Genomic DNA, 24,899 nt, shown 5'->3' with positions numbered 1-24,899 from the left:
CGGTGTTCTATGCAGTCACGTTATCTTGACTCTCTAGCGGCGTCAGCGGCATCCAGCGATATCAGTCGGTCGCTGCTAGCGCGGGGGGGATGAAAGGGGGGCGGAGCTGGTTACGAGGCCGATGACGACGACGACGACGACGCGAAACCCAGGAACGGACGCCAAAGAGCTGCGCTCTAAAACGTATCAGCTGCCTAATGCGATTTTGCTCAACCAGCCAATTAGCGCATACCTTACGGCAATACAATCGCCGAGGCGATAGTATCGATCATTATATTACGTTTTTTTATTAGTGAATCGTCGATTTATCCGCCCTCGAGTTGGGTACCTAGAAAGAAGTCGTCGATCGGTTTACGCGAACACAGCGAGTATTGCGTACTTTCGTCATTCACTCTTTACTTGGCATTTACTTAGCAGACGAATATGAATGCACCCTTCAACTGCCAAAAGAGGGTTGCACAAAACTTAGTCGGCGCGGTGTCACAAGAGAATGCTCTAGAAGCGAAGACGGGATATTGTTGTGGTGGAAAGAGATTCCATTCAGGCTCCTTCAATGATCGAGGCGCGCTTAACATTTTAACAAACGAAAAATCATGTGCGATATTGACGACTCCACTCGTATACACTTTGCAAAGCGAGAGAGAATTCCTGCAGATGCCGCCTAATGAATTCTAAACGCAGCCCGGCGAAAAATGAACAGCTCAGCTCCCCTCCACTGAATCTTGGAAGAAAGGCCGCAGCAGAAACAATTTCCTTTTCTTTTCCTTGCGAAAAAGCAAAATTTTGCATCCTATGACTCAAGAAGAAACTGTCCAGTGAACTGGCGGTATTCACATCGACCAGGAGTAATTTAAGAATAGGGCGAACAGTAGCTATTTGTCTTTCAGTGCTCTGGTAGACTTGGGTAAGCACTGGCAGCACAGCTCATCCGAAAACGCCATAACTATACAAAAAATGAAACGTTTTATTGAAACAGCTGCAGTCTTTGGCAAGTGCGTTTCAAACGCTGTGTTCAGTTACGGCCCGTGTTGACCACGCAGTTCTCCTTGCTCCTATTCCTGGAACAAACATCTACAATCACCTTGGTCCTCGTGACATCGTTGCGCATAATTTCAGGCAAAACTTCGATAATGTTCTAACGTCATGTGACTGCGGTTAGGCCTTCTTGCCTAGAAGAGACAGATAAATGTTCAGTTCATTCTTCAAACTAAAGAATTTGAAATAACTATGGTTTCCTCTGCAGCATAATAAATTATCCGTACAGAAACCCCCTTATTAGCCGCTTCAGACACGCCCGAATACTCGAATAGTCCTACACGGTCGGATGGGGCTTTCAATCTGCTATACAAAATATTTTATTTCCTGCGTGTGCCGAATGTTACACATTTCATTTCATTTCATCTATTTATCCTTAAAGGCCTGAACGCATTACATAAGGGGGCATAAGGGCATAAAGATCATGTGAACTTCAATGATCTGAACAAAAGTGCAAGAGTATAGGCCAGAAATACAGTCAGTGAAGTGAAAAATACAATTGACTATACGTTGAGTAAATAAAGGTAAACAGTAGAAAAATATGAGAGCTGGTGCGTATCTATTAAGATGTGTTAAGTTTATTAGGATATTTATTAAGAGTTATTGATCCTCTTCGTGGCTCAGTCGCACAGAATCGCACAATTTCCTCTTCTTCCGGCAGGTTGCCCTGGCCCAGGGTTGCCGGCCGCACGGTGGTGTAGGCGCGGGACGCAGCGCGATGTCGACCGGAGGCGCCCGTCTGTTGGTGCAGCATCGCGCTTGTGCCGGCCGTCATCTCGGCAGCGCCGCGTCCCAGCTGTCCCTGCGGAACAGCAGCAGGTCCTCCGGGCGCTCGTGCTGCCTCCCATCCTGTATCGCCAGCAGCCGAGGAGCAGACGGTGCGCTCGCTGCTGTCACCGTGGCGGGCAACACCCGTCTCTTTCCTAGACGCGTGGAGGCGGGTTCTACACCCCGCCACGCTGAGCTGCTGGTCTCGTCGGCCGAGGCTTGTCGAGCACGCTCGCGGCTACCGCTGCGAGCTGGTCTCGGCGCCGCCGAACTCGGGACGATGGTGCAGCGAAGCGGGGGCGCCGCTCTCTTTCAGCGCCTTTGTTTATCGTTTGATTTTTTTTTTATTTTCGCAATTTATTCGTGTGAATGTTTTATTGTTCTGTGTGCTTGAAATAAACGTTATTGTAATTGAAGTGGCGTTCCTAAGAAAGATTCCGCGATCCCGCTTTTAAAGCGCGACGCTACGGGGCAAGAAAAAAGGGGAGAAAATGTCACTTACTGTTCCTCTCATTTTCAATACTATTCCTGGGAACACCAGCAACGAGAGCGCAATCATTTCAGAGGCTACAACGTGATGTGGACAGCACCACGTAATCACTTGCGTGCCAGGCCAGACGAAAGGTATTGTAAAACCATTCGGCTCTGGCCTACTCGAATGAAATCTTGTTCACACTAGGATAAAGTTCACTTGGCATTGCACTAAGGACTATTGCACTTCTCGCTAAGAAGTCCTGTCAACCTTTATTTCGGAAATTCTTTGGAATAAGTGCAGCAGGACACGGACACATCTTCGTATGCGGAGAAGTGTGTTCACCTCTGCCATAGATATAAGAGGGACCTGTGGTCTGCTCGTCATGGCGGGAACCTAGAATATTGACCGATTAGGGCCTGAATGTTATCTCAACAAAAAAGATCGAGTGCAGGTATGCACTGTAGTGTTCCTGGTCGCTGGTGCCGTTTTCTGTCAGCCTACCATTACGGAGTGAACGAGGAGCAGTCAAGTGGTTTTTACTCAGTGGGAGCTGTTCTTGACACTTCTCGCGAATTTCACAGCCACGATTATGGTGCTCGCAGTAATTCCGCCATTATCGTCAGTGTTTTGATAAGGAGAGGCATCGCAATAAGTTATTACGTGTATATGCCTCAAAAGTTCCATCACCCGGCCCCGTAAGTACACTCTAAGAAAAAAGAGAGTAAAAAGTGAGTCACGGCAACTTGACTCTCTTTTTTCTTACGAAGACCCATTTTCGCGCGGGTAGAGTCACAAAACAAGAGTCAACATTTGTGTGTGGGTCGTTTGACTCTTAATAGCACGCGAAGAGTCGTCGTGCAAGATCGCGACTCCTCTGATATTCGAGATGAGTCTGGCGAGAGAAAGATTAAAATGCAGGAGAAGAAATACCGGATAACGTCTTATGTTTTAGGCAGGCCCTCGGTTTCCTGTCCTGGTTGTAATGCGGTGTATCATTCTTTCGTCAAGCTTGTCATGTTCTGCAATTACATCGAACTCTAAATATCGATTTTCCTTGAACATGTTTGTTAATATCTCACACGCTGGCATCCTATGCTAAGGAATACCCAGATTTGTCAAACTGGATTCTGACCATAAGTAAATCTAAAAAATATAGCATTGGCTACTACAGAGAGCACAGCAACGAGATAACAAGTTCAGTATAGGCGCACTCAACAGTGTCGATTGTAAATGTAATTGCACTACGTAAAGTTAAATTTTGAGGATTTAGGTTCCAAAATCAAGATCTTGTTTTGAGGCGCACGGTAATGGAAAACTGCAGATTTATTTTCAGCAGCTCGGGTTATTTAACGCGCACGGAATGCACAATATACGCGCGTTTTCGCATTCTGCCCTCATTGGAACGCGACTGCTGCGGGTGTGATTGTTCCCGTTACCTCGAGCTCAGCAGCGCAACACCAAAGCCACTGGGCTACCGGAGTGCGTTGCGTTCCGCGACCAGAAACAAACATTAACGAACGCAGCACTGCTTTTGAACCCCCTAGAAATTTAAAAAGAAAAATGTAGCAGTTTCCCCCCAATGCTGCATGAACCACTGCACGAACAACTGCACGAACCAAGGTTCGTAGTTTCATCACCTGAATAAACTGCAGTAAACAATCGCTTACTCCGTAAATTAGCAAGCACGGGGTCACACGCGCACGTGCAAACATGAACAGATTTCACTCAATGACCGCGAACACTCGCTGTCACAGCCTCGGCGTGATGAAGGGCGCGAACAGAGCGGACAGAACACTGCTGCTGCCTCATCCTTCGAAGCGCCTCCGAAACTTGAAATGGCGCAATAAAAGCGCCCTTCCCCTCACCCCCCCTCCCCTCGCCGCTTTGCACCCATCGGAAATTATCTCCAAGACAGAGCGAGAGTGGCGCCAGACCGGGCTAGAGCAACGGCCAGAGGAGAAGCGTGCTAAATAAGCGCCTCCTTTCCCCGGCTTGCGCGCGTTTTATCACGTGACCACCTATAGATACTTGGGGCACCCATCCAGACACTATACATCTCGGCTCGCCCTCGTACACTTCTTTTAACGCGCACAGCTAACGGCGCAGGATAGGATGTTATCGCACTTGACTTTATGCGTAAGGTCACGGCAACACCGACAGATATATTTCGACGGTTGTGTGCATATAATTGCTATCGCAAAATTCGCAATAAATAGAAAATTTCACTAAGGACCAACCCCGCTGCTTCTCCATGTCGTGATATAGCGGTGAACGATAGCTCTAGAAAATGTGTTGCTAAATCTCCGCCAAATGACTACGCTCCCGTTTGGTGATCGCGGCACACAGTCGCAAGAACTTGTGGAGGAAATACCGGAGTTCTGGCAGCTTCAGGTGCACTAGATCATTCAGTAACATGGGTGGCTTTGTAGTTCTACCTTACATCAGAGCAAACTGCACTCGACAGAAATCAAGGGCAGCCGCACCATTATAGCTAAGCAAATTAAGGACAATTACGCCGCGTCTTCACACTTCGAGCACGCTCCGACAGCCCAGCGATAGATATTTCAAACACAACCACACTCGGACGAGCAAATTTTGCTTCTGCCAAGTGAACGTAGCGGGTATTTCAAGACGCGTGTTAAATTCATGGCTGTTTCATTCGTGAACATTACTTAAGTAACGTAAAATTATCAGTGAGCAAAACAGTTTTTATTTCAACGCAAGGAAACAAAACCGAAACTAGCGCAACTGTTGTGCCCAGTTGTGCAGACACAAAATGATCCAAAGCCGAAGCCGTCAGTAGCATGACGCCATTTTACAGTTGCGCTGCATCACGCGCGGGTACGTTGTCGTTGAGTGGTTCTGAAATCGCCGCGTTAGGGGCGACTGCAACCAGGCGTTGCGGCAAGTAACGGTGGGAGCTTCTGTCCGTGCTGTGTGATTGCGACGAGGGGGACCGCCGCCAGTAGCAGCGTGTCGCCTATTTCGTCTTTGCCGACATCGCGCAAGTGCAGCTCGCCGGACCGTCACAAGCGCCCGAAGTGCTGCGGTTTGCACAGCATCTTTTATTGTGATATGGGAGATCGCAACGGACAGAGACGACCAGATGCATACGAACGACTACCAGCGGGGAGTGACCTGTGCCATATTTCTCTTAACGTCTCAGGTAAGCATATCAGCTTTTGTTCCGAGTTTACAAACGGCGCGTACTCGGCCCTTCCGGTATGGCTACATTTTTCGCCACGTTTCTCTTGGCAGTTCACAGACGTTTCTTAGGCATGCGTGCGCGTATGTATGCGAAAATACTACTGACCGACGGAAGCCTCAGGAGAGCATCTGAAATTATTGCAAAGCTGTACTGCCAGGAGAAACACCGTTCTTAAGGACTTTAGTGACGAGTGGCCTGTCGCATCGAAAAATACGTAGAATATCAAGTACTGCGTAACTTGAAGTGTAGATACAATACTAGCGCCAGTGTGACTTTCGCATGGCGAAGACAGGTAGTCGAAAAGGCAGCTTGTGTATTCTGAAGATTTACTAGCGCTTTAGGTATATTACCGCGAATAATAAAAGCGCTACAACGCTGTACGGCAGTGTCAGGCGATGTGGCAGCACAAAAATTTTAAGAGCGGTAAAGCGGCTGCATGCACAAGCGAACAGACACAGCGCTTTAAAAGCGCTGAAAGAGAACAAATTTTTTGTGCATTTGGCTGTAAGTAGAAAACACATTAGCTCACAATCTAAGCCTATATATAATGTATTATTTTTACTTACTCTTTCTTTTCACGGTTGTAAATATTTGAAAGCATGAATATGCTGCTACATTTATATAGTAAATCCTACTAGGCTTACAAAACCTGGCTGTGTTATGTGGTGAAATTGTAATATTGCTACTGGATTTTCTATTTTGAGTCCGGTGTTTTATGAAAAAGAGGGTCTTTTTATTTGTAGTCTTATGTTAGTGCAGATATTTGGCAAGCAGAAATGAGTTGATTGCAAAGTTGTATCTCCCGGTGAGCTGCATATGAACCCAAATTTATCCTGTCTTGGCTATTGCAATGTGCATATAACCAATTTTAAGTATATACAGCCGTAGTTGGCTTAGTCGCTGTAGCGTATTTTGTAAAAGTAGAAGGCTATGATTATTTTACTATTTTCATGCAGAAATACCTTTTTTTCTTGTACCAAGAAACGCTCACAGCATTGAATGAGATGAGGTGTGGTGTATTTTTCTACTAATTTAATAAAGGAAATTTCGTCTGCGGTGTATCAGAGATTAGTTTACTTTCTTTTACTAAACAATGCGTTGTCTCTTCTGCTACTGCTGTTGTTCTGTGTATTTTTGTAATTTTGAAATGTACTTTACTTTAGGTATTCAAGAAATGCCAACATCCAGAAGAAGACGCCATCTTATCCAGCACGTTATGGGTGAGACAGATCGTAGCAGGCACTTTTGCATATCTCATTAGCATATGATGCCATTTGTTGTAATTTTTGTGTCCACTTTCCTGTCTTTATGCATTTTACTATTATTGTGCAAAGGGTAACAGTTTTACATTTAGACAGAGTAATCGCCCAAAGGGGAGACATGGCTGGAAGAGACAACACACACAAGCCTCCTTTGTCCGTATCTCTACGTTGCGCAGTTACTCTGTTGTTATCTACCAACAAGCCCAAGTTCCTCATCAGCTACATTTACTAATGATCCGTTATTACAGTTTTATTGACATAACATTGAAAGTACAGAGGTGCACAGGAAGACAGAGACATGAACTGATGAAGAGCCGTTGAACAAGAATCGCTGGAGCCAATATTTCGACAGAGAAGATTTTTCTTCTCAAAACGTTGGCTCCAATAAATTTTCTTGTTCTATCACTATTTACAGTTAAAAGAAAGCATCATTGCTCTTGCTGAAGTATTATGCATTATGGCATAAAAATTAGCAGGGTGAAATATCAGGAATGTCAAAATTCTTGTATATTCCAGTGCTAGAGCGAAAACCAGGAAAACAAGATGTAGAGAATCACATTGTTATTTTTCACTGCCCAGTTTGGCCAGCTTCATTCCGAGCTTGCACTTTGTTGCATTAACGACCACTGGAATTCGTTAATTGAATTACCTTGGTGATTTACTTATATTAAAAGATTTTGAACTTGTATTAATGAAGCTTAACATAATGCATGTAAAAGAATTTACAATGACATTTTAAGGTGGCAGGCTTACAGTTGACTAGCAGGTCACTTGATGGTATGAGCTCAGGTTTAAACCGAGCTTCCATGCACAAACCAGTTACACATTTTTGTTTCATTGTTTGGATTTTCATAAACATAAGTACTGTTTCTTTTTGTCGGGCTTCTAGTTGTGTCGTAGGACCTAACTGTTTATCTTTATTTGTATTGGTAGCCATGTTACACAGACAGCTCAATTTTTATTGTAAATCGTGACATGGTAGGACTAAGAACATTTGTGCAAATTTGTTGCAGGTGCACTCTGGCGGCTCCTACCCCTGCGTCCTGCCACCACCCTGTCCTGACTACGTCCACTAGGTAGTTGGGAGCCTTTGGCGGCTTCTGTTACTGCATCCTGCCGCCACCATGTCCCGACTATGTCCACTAGGGAGTTGGCAGCCTTAGTGATGATGCCAGCAGGCTGACAGCCGACAGAAAAATTCAGGTAAATACCTGTAATTAAGGGGAGACACGGCTCTTTGGGACCGAAAATCGGTCAAAAAGCCCGATTTTCAATCTTTTCATTTTTGGATTCATGGCATAATTCTGCACCTTTGAGCAAATTTCCATTTAAATCTTATGCGTAATTGCGCCGTAATGTCGATTTAAAATAGTGTAGTTTCTAAAAGCGCCCTTTAAATTGTGGACAAACAGCGCTAGTTACGACCGCGCGCCGCGCAAAAACGAAAAGCCGCACCTATGCCATCTTGGTCTTGTTTGAAAGCTCGCGCGTCTGGCTTCCCTTCCTCTCTCGGCCAGCCACCATGTGCCAGCCGCAGTAAAATAAAACAAGCGCAAAGTTTTCTTCAACGCGCGTTCTTATTGGTCGGAAAAAGCACGTGACCCGAATGGCACCATCTGATAGGCTTACGCCGGTTGCCCTGGCATGAGCACTGCACATGCCGCCATTTTGAGCGAGTCCTCGGTACTGCACGGAACTATGCCAGGGGGACCGAAGAAGCACCATTCGGTGTATATGTTCGGCCGGAGACGAAGGAAAACGAAGAAGAAAGTAGGGGAATCGTCTTCTTTTCCGTCTGAAGCCAGCGACCGACGAGGAGCAAGTGCCGACGAGCAGCCGCATGATAGCCGCGGAGAAGCAAACAATGCATCGCTGGACGACGCATCGCTGAACCGTGCACCCATCACTTCTGCGGATCGTCAGCCGCCCGATTGTCGTGGAGAAGCAGAAAATGCTTCGCTGGACGATGCTTCGCTGGACAGTGCAGCCAACACGCCTGCGGACGCCAGACTCGCCGACCGACGCACGGACGGGCAACCGCCCTGCCGCGGAGAACCAAACAATGCCTCGCTGGAAGTTGCATCGGTGGACAGCGCACCCGACGCGTCTGAAGTGTCCGCCCGAGTGAGAATTGACTCTAAAACTGTCACCGACAGCGACGTAAGGGAGGCAAGCGCTCGTGAAAAGGCTACGCTCGAGCGGCTTGCGTTGACGGCAGCAACGACGCGAAAGATGGAGCCATTCACGGACCTCGGCGGCGCGGCAGCGTCGGTAACAGACGAACGTAAGGCAGCGTTTACTGCCGTCGACATGCGTGCGATAAACTCCCTCCTTGGCTTATTGCGCTGCCAGACTTGTCAAGGACGCGCGGAGATGGTGACAGGAGATCGCGAGTACGGCCTCGCAGTGAAACTGATGCTGATCTGCGAGAGGTGCGGTGAGGTAGCGACTGAGTGGAGTTCGCGACGGGTACAGGGTGAAAAGAAATGCAACCCGTTTGAAATTAATATCCTTGCCGGGCGTGCGATGCTCGCAACAGGTAACGGCCAGACAGCCATGAATGACATTTTCGCAACGATGGGCCTGTCTGGCCGAGGTCTCCACAACAAGACGTTTCAGCAGCATTTGAAAAAAACTCTGAACCCCGGTGCGACGCGTGCAGCTGAGGCTGTTATGGTGCAGTGCGCAGAAAAAGCGGTTGCACTTTACGAAAACTTGTGTTTTGGACACAAAGGCAACATTGCTGTGTGCTTTGATGGCACCTGGATGACGCGGGGCCATTCTTCGCATATAGGAGTAGGCGCAGTGGCGGAGCTATTTACCGGCTACATCCTGGACTACGTCGTGCTTTCAAACTTTTGTTTGGGCTGTGAAATTGGACCCACACCTGACTCTGAAGAGTATGCTGGGTGGAGGAAATCCCATCAGTGCCAGAAGAACACCGATTGTAAATCTGGCCAAATGGAAGTTGAGGCTGGATTAATCTTGTTCCAGCGTTCTTTAGAACGCAACAAAGTAAAGTACACAACCATGCTGTGCGACGGAGACAGCCGCACTTTTAATGCTATCAAGGATGCAAAGGTGTACGGCTTTGTAGATGTTCAGAAAGAAGACTGCATCAATCATGTACAAAAACGTATGGGTGCAGCGCTTCGAAACCTGCTCCAGAAGCACAAAAGTGAAGGCATGCGGGGACTTGGTGGCAAGGGGAGGCTCACAGCAGACCTCATCAACAGGCTGAGTGCCTATTATGGTCGAGCACTCAAGTCTCATTGTGGTGATGTTGACGCCATGCAGAGAGCGGTAATGGCAACGTACCACCATGTCACGTCAACTGACAGCTGCTCTAACCACAGCCTGTGCCCAAGTGGCAAGGATTCTTGGTGCCGTCATAATGCGGCAACAGCAAAAGGTGAGCCACAACCAAGGCACAAGTATAACTTGCCAGCGGACGTGGCAAAGGCCCTTTTGCCTGTGTATGAGCGCTTGGCAGATGTAAAGCTGCTGAATAGGTGCAAGCGAGGGAGAACCCAAAACTCCAATGAATCGTTCCACTCAGTCATCTGGAGTATGATTTCCAAAGAGCAGCATTTCTCCCTTTTTGCTGTGGAGGCAGCCGTTGCAGAAGCAGTGCTACGCTTCAATACTGGAAATGAATATGCAGCAACAGCCATTCTTCAAGAAATGAATATGAATGTGACAGACTCCGGCTCAAAAAGAGCCAAAGAAAAAGACTTGCGTCGCACCACTGCTTCCAGCAAAAAACGAGCATTGTCACTAGGCCTCCAGACGATGGCAAAAAAGAAGCACCAATCTAGGATGCACCCAGATTATTCCCCAGGTGCATTTTCGTAATTTGAGGTGCTTTCGTTCTCATAAAGGTGCTTGAAACCGTTTTTCTTCATTTTCTCAAAACTACAATTTTGACACACTAGCAGTTTTGGAGTGAACATATTTCTGTTTGTATTTGTGCTAGCACAGTAATTTTTTTTTCCCTGAAAACAGAAACTCTTACTCTCTGTAGTAAGGCTAATTTCACTGCGCATATTGGTCAGTAACATATTTTTTAAAGTTACTTTGTATAAAGCAGGTGAGGGAACTTTTACTGCAATGGGTTTGGCAACCCCTAGCGTTAGACCTAATTGGCCTAGGAGACTCATTCTTGTTTTACTACATTCCTTAGATGTTAAACATTAATTTGGTATGCTAAATTTTATCACTGCATCAATTGTTTGGGAAATTATCAAACTCCAAATGAAAAACATAATATTGTAAATATTTTGAAAACTGTTTGTTGTATGGAAAAAATAAATGCAGATTTAGAATCAGTGCATAAAACTTAATGAAACATGCAAGTTTCATTGCAATCAATCCACAAATAAAAAAAATTTTTCAAAGAGGGGTGTGCCCCCTTAAGCGGCGTCTTTTTGAGTGAAATGGCTTGTAGTCACTCAGCAATAACAGAAGTAACTTCGAAGCAGTTTAGACTCCCTGCTATCCGTGCAGGGATGCTCAAGTCCATGCATTTTGTCTTAGCCGCCAAGAGGCTATGTGTATTAGGCGAAATGCGATGCAAATTTTGAAACTACAAGAGACCACTTGTACAATTTTTTTCTTGCTTAACACAAAAACTACTTTGATAAAGCTTTACCAATTTAAAAACAATACAATGTACTCTCATACATGGTATTTGGCATAAATTTACTAGGGCTGCCTCAATGGTAAGTAGGCCGATAAACGTACGCCAAAACTGACTTCTTTTCCAAGTTCATCCTCCTCTCTCTGCACTGCTGCATAATGTATCTTTCTGATACCATTCTTGCACACAGGCCAAGTCCTAAACACATAGATTGCATAAATTTGCAGCTTTTGCTGTAGGTCACTTCTATGAAAATAAAGTTAATAAGCCATTTTGTCCATTTTTAATCAGCCATAATAAACTGAGTCGTGGCTAATAAGCAGTTAAGTTTTTGGTGTAAGGCCTCTCTTCATTGTCGTTAAAGATTCGGCCCTCTTAATGAAGGAACCATATTTTTGGCTATGCCATTTTATGATGCATTCTTTGGTGCGTTACAGAAAATTTGACATAATGTTTATGCCAGTAAAAATTTTTTTTGCTTTAAGTATTGCGTGAAATTGAGATTTGTTCTATATTGAAGGGCCCTCAGTGTTCGAAATAAAATTCCAAGTGGTCGTGTGCCAGGTTGGAACAGCTGGCATGGAATAGCCTACCTACACAAATAGGGAGGGTCATGTACACTTTATGTTAATATACTATTATTGATCCACAAAAGACAAAATGAAGGATTCCATCCTATAAGCAGCTCTTTGCATTCATTTCCACTTTTGCACATTTATATACCTTGAGTCTGGTGACTTGTGTCTGTTTTCGTCATCTGCTATGTGCAGAGGGTAAACTTCAGATTTGCCCTATGGTACAGAATATTTTGGGGCTAAATATATGGATCTGTGTTTTTCAGGTTGCCTCGAAATTTTACCCAAGCCATGCCGCACACTCGGGCCAGGCCTCGTGCAAACGACGTATAACCAGGTTCAACGCATCAGGGTCGAGGGAGTCCGGAGATCAAGGCAACCAGCGTGCAACCTTTGGTGACCCCTCTACATGTGCTACCTATTTGACAGCTGTGCCTCACTTTCATCTATCCAAACAGCATCACCGACTGTGATCACTTATCGAACCATGGATGAGTGTTGGGGTGGAGTGATTTGAACAGACATTCTATTTGTCTCTTCGAATTCTTTGCAAATATTTCTGTTATTATAATTCATATGTGTCTTTAGTATCTAGTTTTTAATAGTTCCTTTCTCTTAGAATTCTCACCATCAGCTCCTGCTATTCTAATGTATACCTGCCTTTAAGCCCCGTTTCTCGTAGTTCTTTTGTACTTGTGGATGTAATTGATAGGTTCTTAATTCTTGTTGTACAGAAGGCTAAAATGCGAACTTACTGCATTTTTTCTTCCTTTGATAATCTACAGCACTGCAATGTGTTCAAGAAATGTAACATAACACAGGCTCTGGTGCAGGATAAATTTGAGAGCAATATGGAGCACTTATTTCAAGCACCCTTTATTTTTGAAAAACTCAAGGATATAGGAGCACAAGAAAGAATATATTGAACTAGAGAAACATAAATTCCCCTCATGAGTCTGGTAATAATGTGACTTCCTTTCACTGCAAAGATACTGGTACTCGCATACAAGGTTTGAAACATGAAAGCTATGATACCCTTGGCATTTCTCAGTGCTTATTTGCCACACTGACGAATGTCAAAGGCAGCTGCATAGGTTTCATGCACACATTGGTTGTATTACACCTTTTGAGTATTGCATTTCTCAAAAACATGGGTTTGCAACAGTGCTTTAAATAGCAGATATATTTCCTAATTTTCAGAATTTGTTAGTGCAAGAGTAACGCTACAGATCATGTAAAAATAATTTTACAGACTATATTTCCATGGATGCATGCTTCTTCTGATGACGTAGCAGTGCCATGTGGTCGGGGAATGAATGTCTATTTCAGATTTAAATATTGGCTTCCAGGCCTGGGTTAGTCTCCTACACTTAGTATTCTAGGTCAGAGCCCAGTTAATATAGGAAAGTGAATTAAACTAGGAATTATAAACATCAAAAGATCTTGTTCGAGACACTAATGTAACAAACGGCAAGGTTCTTCGTGCATTCATTTCCACATTTGCGAGATTATATTTTGACTGGTTTCATTAATGCGAGAACAAATGTTTCTTTATTCTCATGCTAGAGTTGGCTGCCCCCATTCGCATACAACCCCTTTACAGCCTAAAGATTCAGTGTGTTAATAGGCTGTTTTATTGGGGTTTGCGCCGTCAGTGTTAAGGGATGCAAACGGTGACATACAACAGAACGCAGAAAAATGTCTGAGGAATGCAAGCAGGGCATGGGGCTTTTTAGGCAGATGCGTGTGTGTGCTATATATAAAACTCCCTATGGTATGCCTCAAGGTATTTTGTAACCCTTTGGTAGAAACACTGACACCCACTTAAGGGGAAATGCTCCTCGAAACAACTTTTTAAATTATTTGTGCTAGAAATTTGAATGTACGGCCATTCATAGGGAGTTTTATGTAGATTTGAATTGTCATTGGTTTTTGTGTAGCTGGTGTTCTTTAGTTATGTCCTACATAGTGGCAATATATTTTTATGGGCACTTGTTTATAAAAGTTTCACAAATAGTTTCATGCTGTATCTTATTTAGCTAGTTGTATACCGCAAAGTGGCGATACCTATCCAAACAGCTTGTACAATTTCTGGAACTATGCAAAAAATATTAGGCCACTTTAAATAATTTTTGCAGATTGCAATTTCAATTAGATATTGGTGTTCTGCTTATCTTGAAGAGTATGTACGCGAAATTTAATTTGTGTAGGACAATTATAAGTGCACAAGCTCATTCTCATGCTATTGTGTGAAAAAATTATTGAAGTATTCTCAATAATTTTTTTTCAGAGTACATGAGAGGTATGCAAGATTAGTATGCAGGCCTGCCTGCCTACTAATCTTGCATACTTCTAGTAACTTTACGTGCTGTTTGAATAGATATCGGCACCTTGCAGTCTACAGGGAGTTGAGTTAACTGCAGCACACTGCTTTTTGTGAAAATTTAATACACAAGAAAGTGCCTGCAAATATGACTATATTTTGCTGTTGTGTAGGACATAACTCAAGAAGCAGCTAAACAGAAGCTAATGGAATATATGAAATCTGCATGAAGCACTCTACAATTGGGTCTCTTTTCAAACCTCTAGTACAAATAATAAAAATATTTCGAGTAATATTCAATCAGCAAAACGTTCCCGTTGCTACAGTGACCTACAACATAGCGATGCAAAGCTTAAGGCAAGTCCTCTTGTCGAAGTGATTCTGGGCTGTCTTCCCAAGGGCTTCTGTTAAAGACGGTGAATTTTCCTGCATTTACCAGAAGTGCAATACTAAAATGTTTGTGAATGTGCGATTGGTATCGGCACACTAACAGAAAAAAAGACAGCTCTGTGAAATGTAGACTTGAGACGTGACCTTGTTGGACATTTATATTTTGACTCCATGTATTTATGTTGTGTTTTGTACTGAGTGTTTCAGCGGTGACTGCCACTAATTATTGAACATAGCTGCTTCATGAAAGTGCGACAATTTTCACTACCAGAAATTTATAGCAGTGGCAGGCATTAAAATTACAGTACTCCATAACGTCTACTTTGTAAGAACTCGGACTAGCACCAGTTCTGAGATACATATACCCAAAAAGTAATGATCAAATAGATTTCTCTTCCACACAGAATTGTCACACAAGGCTTACAGAAGGCTTTTTGGCAAAGTAATATCTGAAAGAGCAAAGCATGTTCCACCAAGTATGGTGACAAATATTTCAGAGCTGCCAGTCTGAGGACTCCTACAAGCTAACAATACCTTCAGCACTGACTAGCTTCAATAATGGGATGTCAGCGTTTTGCTGAAGTTAATGAAACTTCAAATATTGTGATCTTGTTTAAGAAGACATTTGAAATTAACGTGCAGTTCTAATCCCTGTCGCTCTTGTAAATATTTGCCAATTATTTTTTCAGGCTAGAATTTTTGATAATAATGGTATTCATTGCAGAAAGAGCTATTACATGGCATTTAATAAAAAAGGTACTGGTCGTTGTAGATTTTTGGTCTTCAGCATTTGTTCTGTTCCACAGCTGTTTCTTGAAATCTGAAATGATGTACCCATCTCTTTGTTAGCGATAAACAGGGAAATCTGTCAGTATGTCTTGTTTAAAATGGAGCTGATCAACCCAATAGTTAGGCTATTCGCTAATTATAAATTACAACGATAATAGTACAGGTCCATAAAAACAGACTGATGCTGAATAACAGCTGTGCCCAGCTACATCCATGCAGCTGTGCCACACAATGTGCATGTGTTCAGAAGAGCGAAATTCCCCAGAGAGAAAGCAGCAGTAACTCATTTTTCGTCATCTTGTACAAGCAGATTATGCGCTAGATGTAATTTATGCTCAGTAAATACATAAGTCAGTCATGTGAAGTGTCTCACTTTAGGTTGCAAGTTGGAACTTCTTGCAATCTTGCTTGTTTTTATTTTGTTTCCTTTGTGAGCATGAGTGACTTAGTTGCCTTGGCACATATTGTCAAAAGTGTTTCTTCATCAATGGGAATTACAAAATTTCAATTACACATAATATTCCCAGTTACTGATATGGTAGACTTCGAGCTTAATTCTCTTATTTTTCATATGTTTATCTACCACGTAGTTTTATCATTCATTGAAACATATCCATGCAATGCACAGTGGCAACCCAAATTATAAATATCTGTTGCTTTCTACCTTGCTCTACAACATTATGAAGATACAAAACAAAACTAAGTTTGCAATTGTCCCCCATAACCAGAGTTTCGCTTAGAATTTGAAAAACAATATTGACATCCTGCTATGGTGTGAGAGTTGCTTTGGGCACCAAGTGAACTGCGTAGCACCTGTGCTAGAGTGCACAACAAAGCAGAAAATCGCACCAGATTGGAATGGCAGTGGTAAGTTAAGAACAGATGTTTTATTTCACGCACCATTAATGTGGCTTATCATCTGCTCCTGTTTTGTTTTGTGGGAACGCATACATTGAGAAAACAATTTTTTGCACCAATCTTACCTTAGCGGGACACCAGAGAAAGGTAGAAATCAAGAACAGGTATTCACTCTTTGTTGCCCACAGTGTATTATCTGGATGTGTTTCACTCTACAAAAGACTACTGTGGTAGATAATCATAAAGACAAAAGAATTAAAAGAGGTATGTGTCAGTCATCCTTCCATGACTTCCAGTGTTTATAGAAACACTTCTTTCTGTATATGTGCCAAGCTGTAGGGAGGCTTTATGTTACTCAGTCATGCTTTCCAAGTTAAAAATCTGAATAAGGACAATCACAAAAACATTGTATGAGTGATTTGTAAATGTGGCACCTAATGTAACTTATTTACGTGTGTGCTGAGGGTAGATTACAGCCAGTGCATAATCTGCTCTTACAGGATAGCTTGTGATGAGTAAAAGAAGCCTTCCTCACATCTTCCTCTTTCTTTTGGACATTGGTGCACCATGTGTATTGCTACAGCTGCATGCATGCAGCTGGGTATAGTTTGTTTATGTGTTCTGCTTCCTCCCTTGTCCTCATTATTCATGTGCAATCTTTGCCGTAACAAAATACAGCTACCTGTGCTACATATTTTGTCAGCGTGTTTGCAATATGGCAGGTTTTGTATTAGTGGGTATTGCAAACTGTGAAATTGTCTGTGTCAGCTATTATACTTCGTCTTGCAAAAGTATGTTTGTCAACATAAATAAACAATTAGTATAAATTTTGCTGTATTTATTTTTGTAATATCTGTTGTGAAGCTTTTATACACTGTTGCACGTTGTATGACAGAATAAAAGTGATGCACAACTTTTTAATGTGGTATTTTTCAGATCAATTTTCAACTGCCACTAACACGCACAAGTTGTGGGGGAAAAGTGCCAACAAGAGTACCATAAGGTAAGACAGCTGTTCTTACTGTTAGATTGGATTATCAATTGCCGACCAGTTGTTTTCAGCAAGCATAGTGTAACGCATAGATTATGTAATCTAAGTTGGAATATTGTTTATTGCACTTGATTATCTGGGTCTCCTTTGTACATAAGTGCGGCCTTTTTTATTTGTTATGTGTAGCTTACTTGCTTAATATGTTAAATCGTAAGTTCTAAATAAAAACACGTCTCGAAGAACAGTGAAATAGGTTTGACTTATAAATGTTTTGACATTAGAGACTTGTGCAGTGCTTAATTGAACTTCTACGTGAGTTACCTAATATTTTGGGGTCTCATTATGGTTCTGAGTTGCATTGCAGTGTCATGCATATGCACCTGCAGGCTACATATTGGATGTTTATTTAAGGCTGTTTTGCTTGGTTGGCTATTGATTCCAGTTTAATAGTAATGAGAACTGTCTTGCTTTCATGGTGATTCTGTGCTGACTAATACATTTGAATTTTCCAGAAGACAACAAAGGGTGATGAAATGTTAACTTATTGTTGCTAACCTGCCACGTCCTTTTTGGCAAGTTTGCTATGGGTTCTTATACGTTGTCTTTTCACAGTAGTCATCTTGAGAACTAGCCGTAGTCGTGTGTACTTACAGCAAAAGTTGGTGACACATTTTGAAAAGCGGCTCGACACTGCCATCCGAGAGTCAAACGACTTACATGGATTAGTTATTTTACTCTATTTGCAAGAGTCCTGCACCACACACTAAGGGTAACTTGACACACACTGCTGGAGTCGTCAGACTCATCACGACTAGTTGCCCGAATCCTTGAGCAGTGGTCATGTGACCCTTTATCTTGACTCGTCTGACTCATGCAGAATAGTTAACGGGACTCCCTCAGCAGTAGTCGTGTAACCCTTTTGAGAAGGTTAGGAGACTACTACAAGAGAGTGTGCATGACTATTGTGTGCGGAGTCACGTAACCACCTTGTATCGAGCACAGATAGTCTCGGGACTCTCTGCCGAAAGAGAGTTCGGGTGTCTCCCACAAAGTGTGTCGTATACGTGGCGAGTCCAGACTCCGAAAAGAGTAAGCGGTACTCTTTTTTTTCTTAGTGTCTATGGTCTACCACACTGGAAACTTCCAGACCAATCAACTGGGCAATGCTAAGAACAACAATACCTTGCGATCAAAGCAGCCGCTTCGGAACGCGCCGAACTGGGAGGCATAAGCCATCGCTCAGAGCCAAGGAAGTTCAGCTAAACCGTTGCCGTAAATGAAACTCTATCGTTGCTTTACACATACTGTCGTCAAATCCAGCTAGGTACAAAATAGGAGCGGTAATACGCAAATCAAACAATATCAAGTAATACACTTGGTGCAATACCAGTACAGTACAACGCCATAATGCAGTGCTCGAATATAATAGAATGCAGTACTAAAACAATCGAGTATGGTGGAAGACAGCTCCTCATGGTTTTTCTATATTCACAACGTTTACTGGTAGCCTAGCTGTTACAGCTTCGTGCTTCTTTTAAGGAAAACGATTACTGAAACCAGTTTGTGAACCATTTTTGCTCTACATGGGTATTATGTTTGTTTCGTGTAACATACAGTGTTGTCTTGCGCATGTACCGAATTTTTTTCAATTAACACATGGTCGCCCACTTTACTGTGAAAGAGTGTAACCCTGTTGTTATTTATTCTTGAATCAGGAAAGGATAAGTTTGGTAGCTGATAAAGTGAACATACTGAGAATTTTCTACTGTAAGAAGAGGACATAAAACGCTCGCCGTTGAGCCTGTTCCAGATGTGCGATAAACGTCTGTGTGTGTACGTGCCAGGCCTCGCAGGGGCATTCAGCTGTCGCTCTTAGCAATTCGTAACATGCTAGCTTCGTTTCTGGCGTAGTGTATTTAAGCATTCGTCTGATGTAGCCTAGTCTTTTGTTAGCTTTACGAACTATATGTATTGTCCAGACTGAATTCGGCGTTACGTGGACCCGAAGTGTTAGTATTCTGTTACTTTCTGCATTTACTAAGGATGTTCTGAAAGTAGGTTTCGTCATTTTTTTTTTTGAAGGAGAAGATGGTACACCAGGTGAAACAAACAATCCTCATAAGAATTGATCCACGCCCGTCGCTGGTTCAACGACGGAAGGAGTGCCAGCGGAGGAGGAATGACGCATGTGCAGAGCGCCGAAAAAGAGAGAGTAGCAGCAAACCGGCGTGCCCTAGGTTGTTCGAGCATAGAGTTTCCTACAATATATCAGAGGGAACTCTAGCGCTGCAATCAATGAGCCACCATGGGAATGACGGAAAGTACATGAATTTGTCTGATCTTCGTGCTTGTGGATTCGACGTTCTTGTTGATTCGTTTTTGCGCTTTGTATGCCTTCATTGTAAATTTCACAGCAATTTAAACTTTTCTAAGTGCAAAAGTCGCCGCCAACAAGCAAAACCGCTGCTAATTGCAACGGTTAAGCTTGTCAAGGTGGCCAAATTGAAACGTGCCAAGCGTCTCAAGGCACTGGCTTCCCCGCAATAAATTCATACGGGATTTATATCTTGTTTGACGATACATGCGTCCATGGTGTAATGCTTTCAATATCGGGAGTCTGTGCTAGAGGTCCAGTGTTCGAATTCTGCCGCCGGATAATTTTAATAATGTTTACTTAATTATTTATTACCCAGCACTTTGTTGAAAACGACGAGTTTGCAAATTCACGAAGCCGAAGCTTAGGCAAATCCATGTTCTTCCCATAATTCCTATGCAGGCTCAACCGCTCCCATTGCAGCTCCCGAAGGCACTAGCTCCAGAGTTCCCTCTCGTTATTATTCTATGAAACTGTATCTGTTCGAGTACACATCATGATGGCAGACAGACGTTTGCTGACAACGTGGTTGCCAATGGGAATGCGTATTGTTAGCTGGTATGAATGGACACGTTGGACCAGTGTGTCCGTAATGCATGAACGCCTACAGATCGTGTATGGTGAAGAGGTCAGGTCCCAGGCCTTGCATCGCAGGGCACCAAGCTTTGCCAGAGTGTTTTCTTCAAACTGATTGCACGCTATGACAAATGTCTCAATGTCGATGTCAACTATATGCAAAAATAATGCAAGTTGCACAGTCCATGATTCCATGGTGTATTTTCTTTCGCCAAAAAAGTTTACGTCTGAAAATTAATGACGAAACTTACTTTCGTAACGTCCCTCGTATGTCGAAGGATGCCGTCATCGGCCTAAACCATAAAGTCCGCTTGTGGGCTACGTTTGAAAAATCATGGCACAAGGTGCGGCTCTACGCATTTGCAAGGTGTTGGCGTGGATTACAGAGCATTATAGGGAATGAAGCGAAGGGAAACACTAAAGCTTGTGACAATGTCCCCACCATTTGGTGCATGACGATGTTTCATGAAGGCGGCGGTGATAGGTAAACCAGCCATGACATGGCGATCGCAGTGTTGTCAGTTTATATTGTAACTAAGATTATATGGCCCAATATGATTATACAAAAAACTGGTCTTTCAGTGCACACTTCAACTCGAAATTTCAACTTTAGGTCACTGCCTCTAAACGCCTCCTACATACAGAGACACTCATCTCGCCATTGCTGTATAACGTCTGGAAATGAGAGGCGACAGTTGGGTCGTCTGCTTTGAAACAGTTCGAGACCACATCGGAGGTCTTGGCCCCCACGCTCTGGCGTCCAATGGCCCTGCAAAGAGGTCGCCGTCGAATTGTGCCCGCGATTCGATGCGCCGACGTCACATGCCTTAGAGGAAGCTGATGGTGCACCCCGGCATATAACACTTTCTTGTAAAAAAAAAAGTTATTGACGCAGGACATAGCTCTATGAAAGCGACTGAATGTGTTGTTTTAGGTCGTGGGGATTTGGGGAATTCAACGCAACATTGCGCAGGCGCATTTCGCCTGTTCTGCAATCCCTACGCCTCACTTCTTCACTCGCTCCGAACCAGTTGTCAGCGGTGGCGCTCCACTAGCGATGGTTCGCGGTGAGGGCGGAGCATGGGGTGGAGCTTCGACGTCACGAAACGGTCGCTGGCAGCTACTCTCATGGCGTTATCGTGCCTGTTCTCCCTCGGGACTGTACCGGGTACGTACATGCTTCCTCTCGTCCGCCGACACCTTTGTGACTAGGTCTGAGCTCACGCACGGTGCCTTTGCCCGTGCGGGGAGCGCGTACCTCGTGTTCATCCTGTCCGGACGCTAAGCCGAAGAACGGGTGCCTAGCGCTCGCGCGAGGTCGTACCACACCAAGCCGCACTCATCGGAGGCCCAATTCGAAGGAGATTGCCTGAGTTCTCGCGAATTGGCCCATTGGTTATCGCAAAAGCAAGTAGCATAGCCGCCGGGACTTTTCCTAGCGCCGTGTCCCAGCTTCAGCCTGTGCTCTCGCAGCGACGTGCTATCGGCGTCCCTTACTGCATTTTCCGCCCTTGGTGCGGGACCCCTTTGGTTCCCCGCCGCCTTGAGACCGGGCGTTTTTGCTGTGTCTGGTTGCGCCAGATACAATAAACTGTATCAGTTAACTCAGGGCAATACTGTGTTCTTGCGTGCGTCGCCCGGTAGCCCTTGCGGCCTGAGCTCGCGCGCAGCGGCGCTCGAGGCGACGACTGACGCGGCCCTGTGGCTCGCTAAGCTCGAACCCGCGGGGGTCAGCACTCCTGTGAGACCCTAAGACCCCACAAGGTTTCCGGTGTGAAGCCAGGCACAGAATTCAAAAGGTAAAAACTTGTTTAAATTATCTTCTCTCTTTAGTCGGATATTTATCCCAGAATAATTGCAGCTGGTAGAGGACCAATGATCGGACACTCTAAGGTCAAATAATTGTGCGTATTTTAAACCACTTAAAGGCTCAATTAAAGATCAATTCCACCGGTCTACCACACGTAATCTAGAACAAAAGAAACTCAACGAATGTCGTACTGATTACGTTAAAACGAGTGATGCGTTTAGAATTCCAGTCTTGTTATACGAGTGACATAAATTTAGAATGTACCTCCCAGCAGCCGCGGTATTAAGTAAATATTGCCAGTAACTGAGTATAAGCTTTATCAACAGTTCTGTTCCTAGTAATTTGTATTCCTCATATGTCCTCACAGTACTTCTGCAGCACATCGACCCTTTATTTTCCTTATTGATATGTTGCGAAGAGCGAATTTCATACTTGTATAATTAGATGTGTTTATAATATGTGCCTAGTTGTGTATATGTTACATGTAAATTTACTCTAATGCAGGAGGTTATTTATTAACCAAAGTGCTCTCTGTACGCTTATCAACTTGCTGCCACTGTGTGCCAGTTTTCTCCGTGCCTGAATACCTTGGTAAGATTTTATAGTTAGATAAATTGATTGATTGATTGATATTTCTTAAAACGTGGCTAACGCCACCCAGGACACCCCATTTACGAATGCAAAAACAACGAGTAGATGGTGATAATCCTTAATTTTCTACAGCAAGTCCAAAGGAAATAATTATTCTTATGTCACAATTACCGTAATCACATTCATGTTAGCAGTTTGTTGGCAATTCACGCATGGTTCTTGTTTTCATTTTTCTTCTTTTTTTTACGGAGGTACGTCCACTAATTCAGAGCTTGTCCACTAATTCAGAGCTTATGTGAATTGAATAAAGAAAAGTTAAGGGTAAAGAGAAAAAAAGGATAAAGGCGATTTGGAAGTTGACACTTACGGCAAAAAATGTCATGCTGTGAAAAATGGAATTAAAAGAAAGAATACAAAAATTTACAGAGAGATAATTTAGAAAACAAAATTTAGCAAGGTGAGATTATCCTGAATTCCTGCTAACTGTTTGATCTGCCTGGAAATCCCATTATCCCACATTTGGTCCGAATCGGAGCCGTAATACAACGGACTACACGGTAAATAAAAGTGTTTATTGTCTCTATCTCTCTCTCCCTGGGATATTTTATTTTCCAGAGTCATTGCCATCGTCAAAATGTTTTAAAGTGAGGACCGATGAGATATTGGAGACCAGTCGAAACACAAACCTCAAGATGGAGTAAAGGAAAAAGAAGAACGACACCGAGGTCGTGCCCTCGTGCGCTGGCGCGAGAGGCTCGTGTGGCACAGGAAAAGCCTGCTCGCACTTTCGAACGCGCCGGGGGCTGTGGCGCGCGCATATCCGAGCATCTCTCCGAAGAACGGGCCTGGCTTAGCGTCAGCCATGGGAATCGATGTACCGAGCGGCATCCGAACTTATCGTCTCCTCCACGGCGGTGCATCCGCCTTCTCAGAAGCGCCGTCACCCCAGAAGATGCCTTCGTCCATATTGCACGACCTACTTCCAGAGAAAGCCAAGGCCGACGCGTCCTACACGTTCGGCTACTTGGCCATGGAGGACGTCCTCCCGAGGAGCTGCGACCCTGCGGTCAAGACTGGGAACATGGCTGAGGAGGAGGCTTGCAGCAGCAGTGCCGCACATCGGCGGAGACTGCTTCCGAGGGCCGAGTGCGACCGGTTCGTTGAGGCGGACGTCAAGGACAACCTGCCTGAGTACAACTCCATGCAAGCACCGTGCACCGTGCAAGGAGCTGGACTCCAGGTGGAGGACGTATCGCAGGGCACCGGGCACCGAATGATATTCAGGTAAAGATAATTGGGTCTTTTTTGCGCCATATCCAAGGGCCGTTACGTATATCCTCAGTTTGTGAAATGACATTTACTATTTGCTATGTCCTGCTAACAAAACGTAATTGAGGTTATTTATTACTGTGCCCTATAAGGCAAGTATAGCTGTAGTAAAGTGTATCAGCCAGGGTGCATAAAACATATTGATTTGCGTATAGTAATGCGATTTATTGCCGTGCTTATACACCTCGCATTGCGCTAAGCCAGCAACAGTATTTCGTGTTGTTGCAATGAGTACGCTGTTGTCGCAGAGCGATGATAATGTAGTCACAGAAGTGAAACAAAAAGAAAGCTCTAAATGCCCTCGCCGACCGTACACAATGCACCGTTTCGTTCACATTTTAGCACAGCGTGATCTTGAGACACCTGCGTGGTAGTTAGGTTCCTCCTTGATATGCCCCTTTAAACAGTCGCACGCATGATTAGCTGGCGCATCCATGTTGCTGCTTTTACCATGCTCTGACCTTGATGTGCGCTTGGGCGTCGACACTTTTCCGTTGGTCGCTTCACATTAGGCGGTGAAGGCAGATGAAGTCTTCAATCACTTTCCGGAGGATGTACAGCTGCCTCACGCTGCCTCACGCTGCCTCACGCTGCCTCACAAAGGCGTAACATCGCAATGGTGCAAACTGCACACTTAAAAACATATAACAAGAATAAAAGTGATCAATTAAACACTGCGCTAAGTATACCACTAATGTGTGAGTAAGTAGCTTAAACAACCCTTGCAAATATTGCATCAATTTCATGTAACCTTTGAACTCGCGTGTCACATTTGCCCGTAAGAGATGCTCTAACAGGTTTACAGAACAACGGTACTTTTTTTTTTTGTTGCAGAGTTAAGAATCTTCATGCTTAGTGCTTATATATATATCTTTAACGTACCAATTTCTGCAAAACTAGTAAAAG

The 24,899-nt window shown here is 43.9% G+C and overlaps 1 protein-coding gene across 3 annotated transcripts in view; it reads left to right on the top strand.

Annotated features, from left to right (window-relative positions):
• The window catches only part of LOC142576146 (uncharacterized), a 51,941-nt gene that overhangs the window by 6,201 nt on the left and 20,841 nt on the right, over window positions 1–24,899 (top strand). Inside the window, exon 3 of one of the 3 annotated variants that reach the window (XM_075686110.1) lies at window positions 1,697–2,212. The exons of 1 other annotated variant lie outside the window; for it this stretch is intronic. In XM_075686110.1, the coding sequence (XP_075542225.1) occupies window positions 1,697–1,736 (40 nt within the window). In that variant the 3' untranslated portion in view covers window positions 1,737–2,212. Of the gene's footprint in view, window positions 1–1,696; window positions 2,213–23,111; window positions 23,949–24,899 lie in introns of those variants that run through there. One more of the 3 variants, XM_075686117.1, reaches the window with a different exon arrangement.

The sequence above is a fragment of the Dermacentor variabilis genome, chromosome 1 (assembly GCF_050947875.1).
Source record: "Dermacentor variabilis isolate Ectoservices chromosome 1, ASM5094787v1, whole genome shotgun sequence".
Lineage (NCBI taxonomy): Eukaryota > Metazoa > Arthropoda > Arachnida > Ixodida > Ixodidae > Dermacentor > Dermacentor variabilis.
This window is presented reverse-complemented; position numbering and strand designations above follow the sequence as displayed.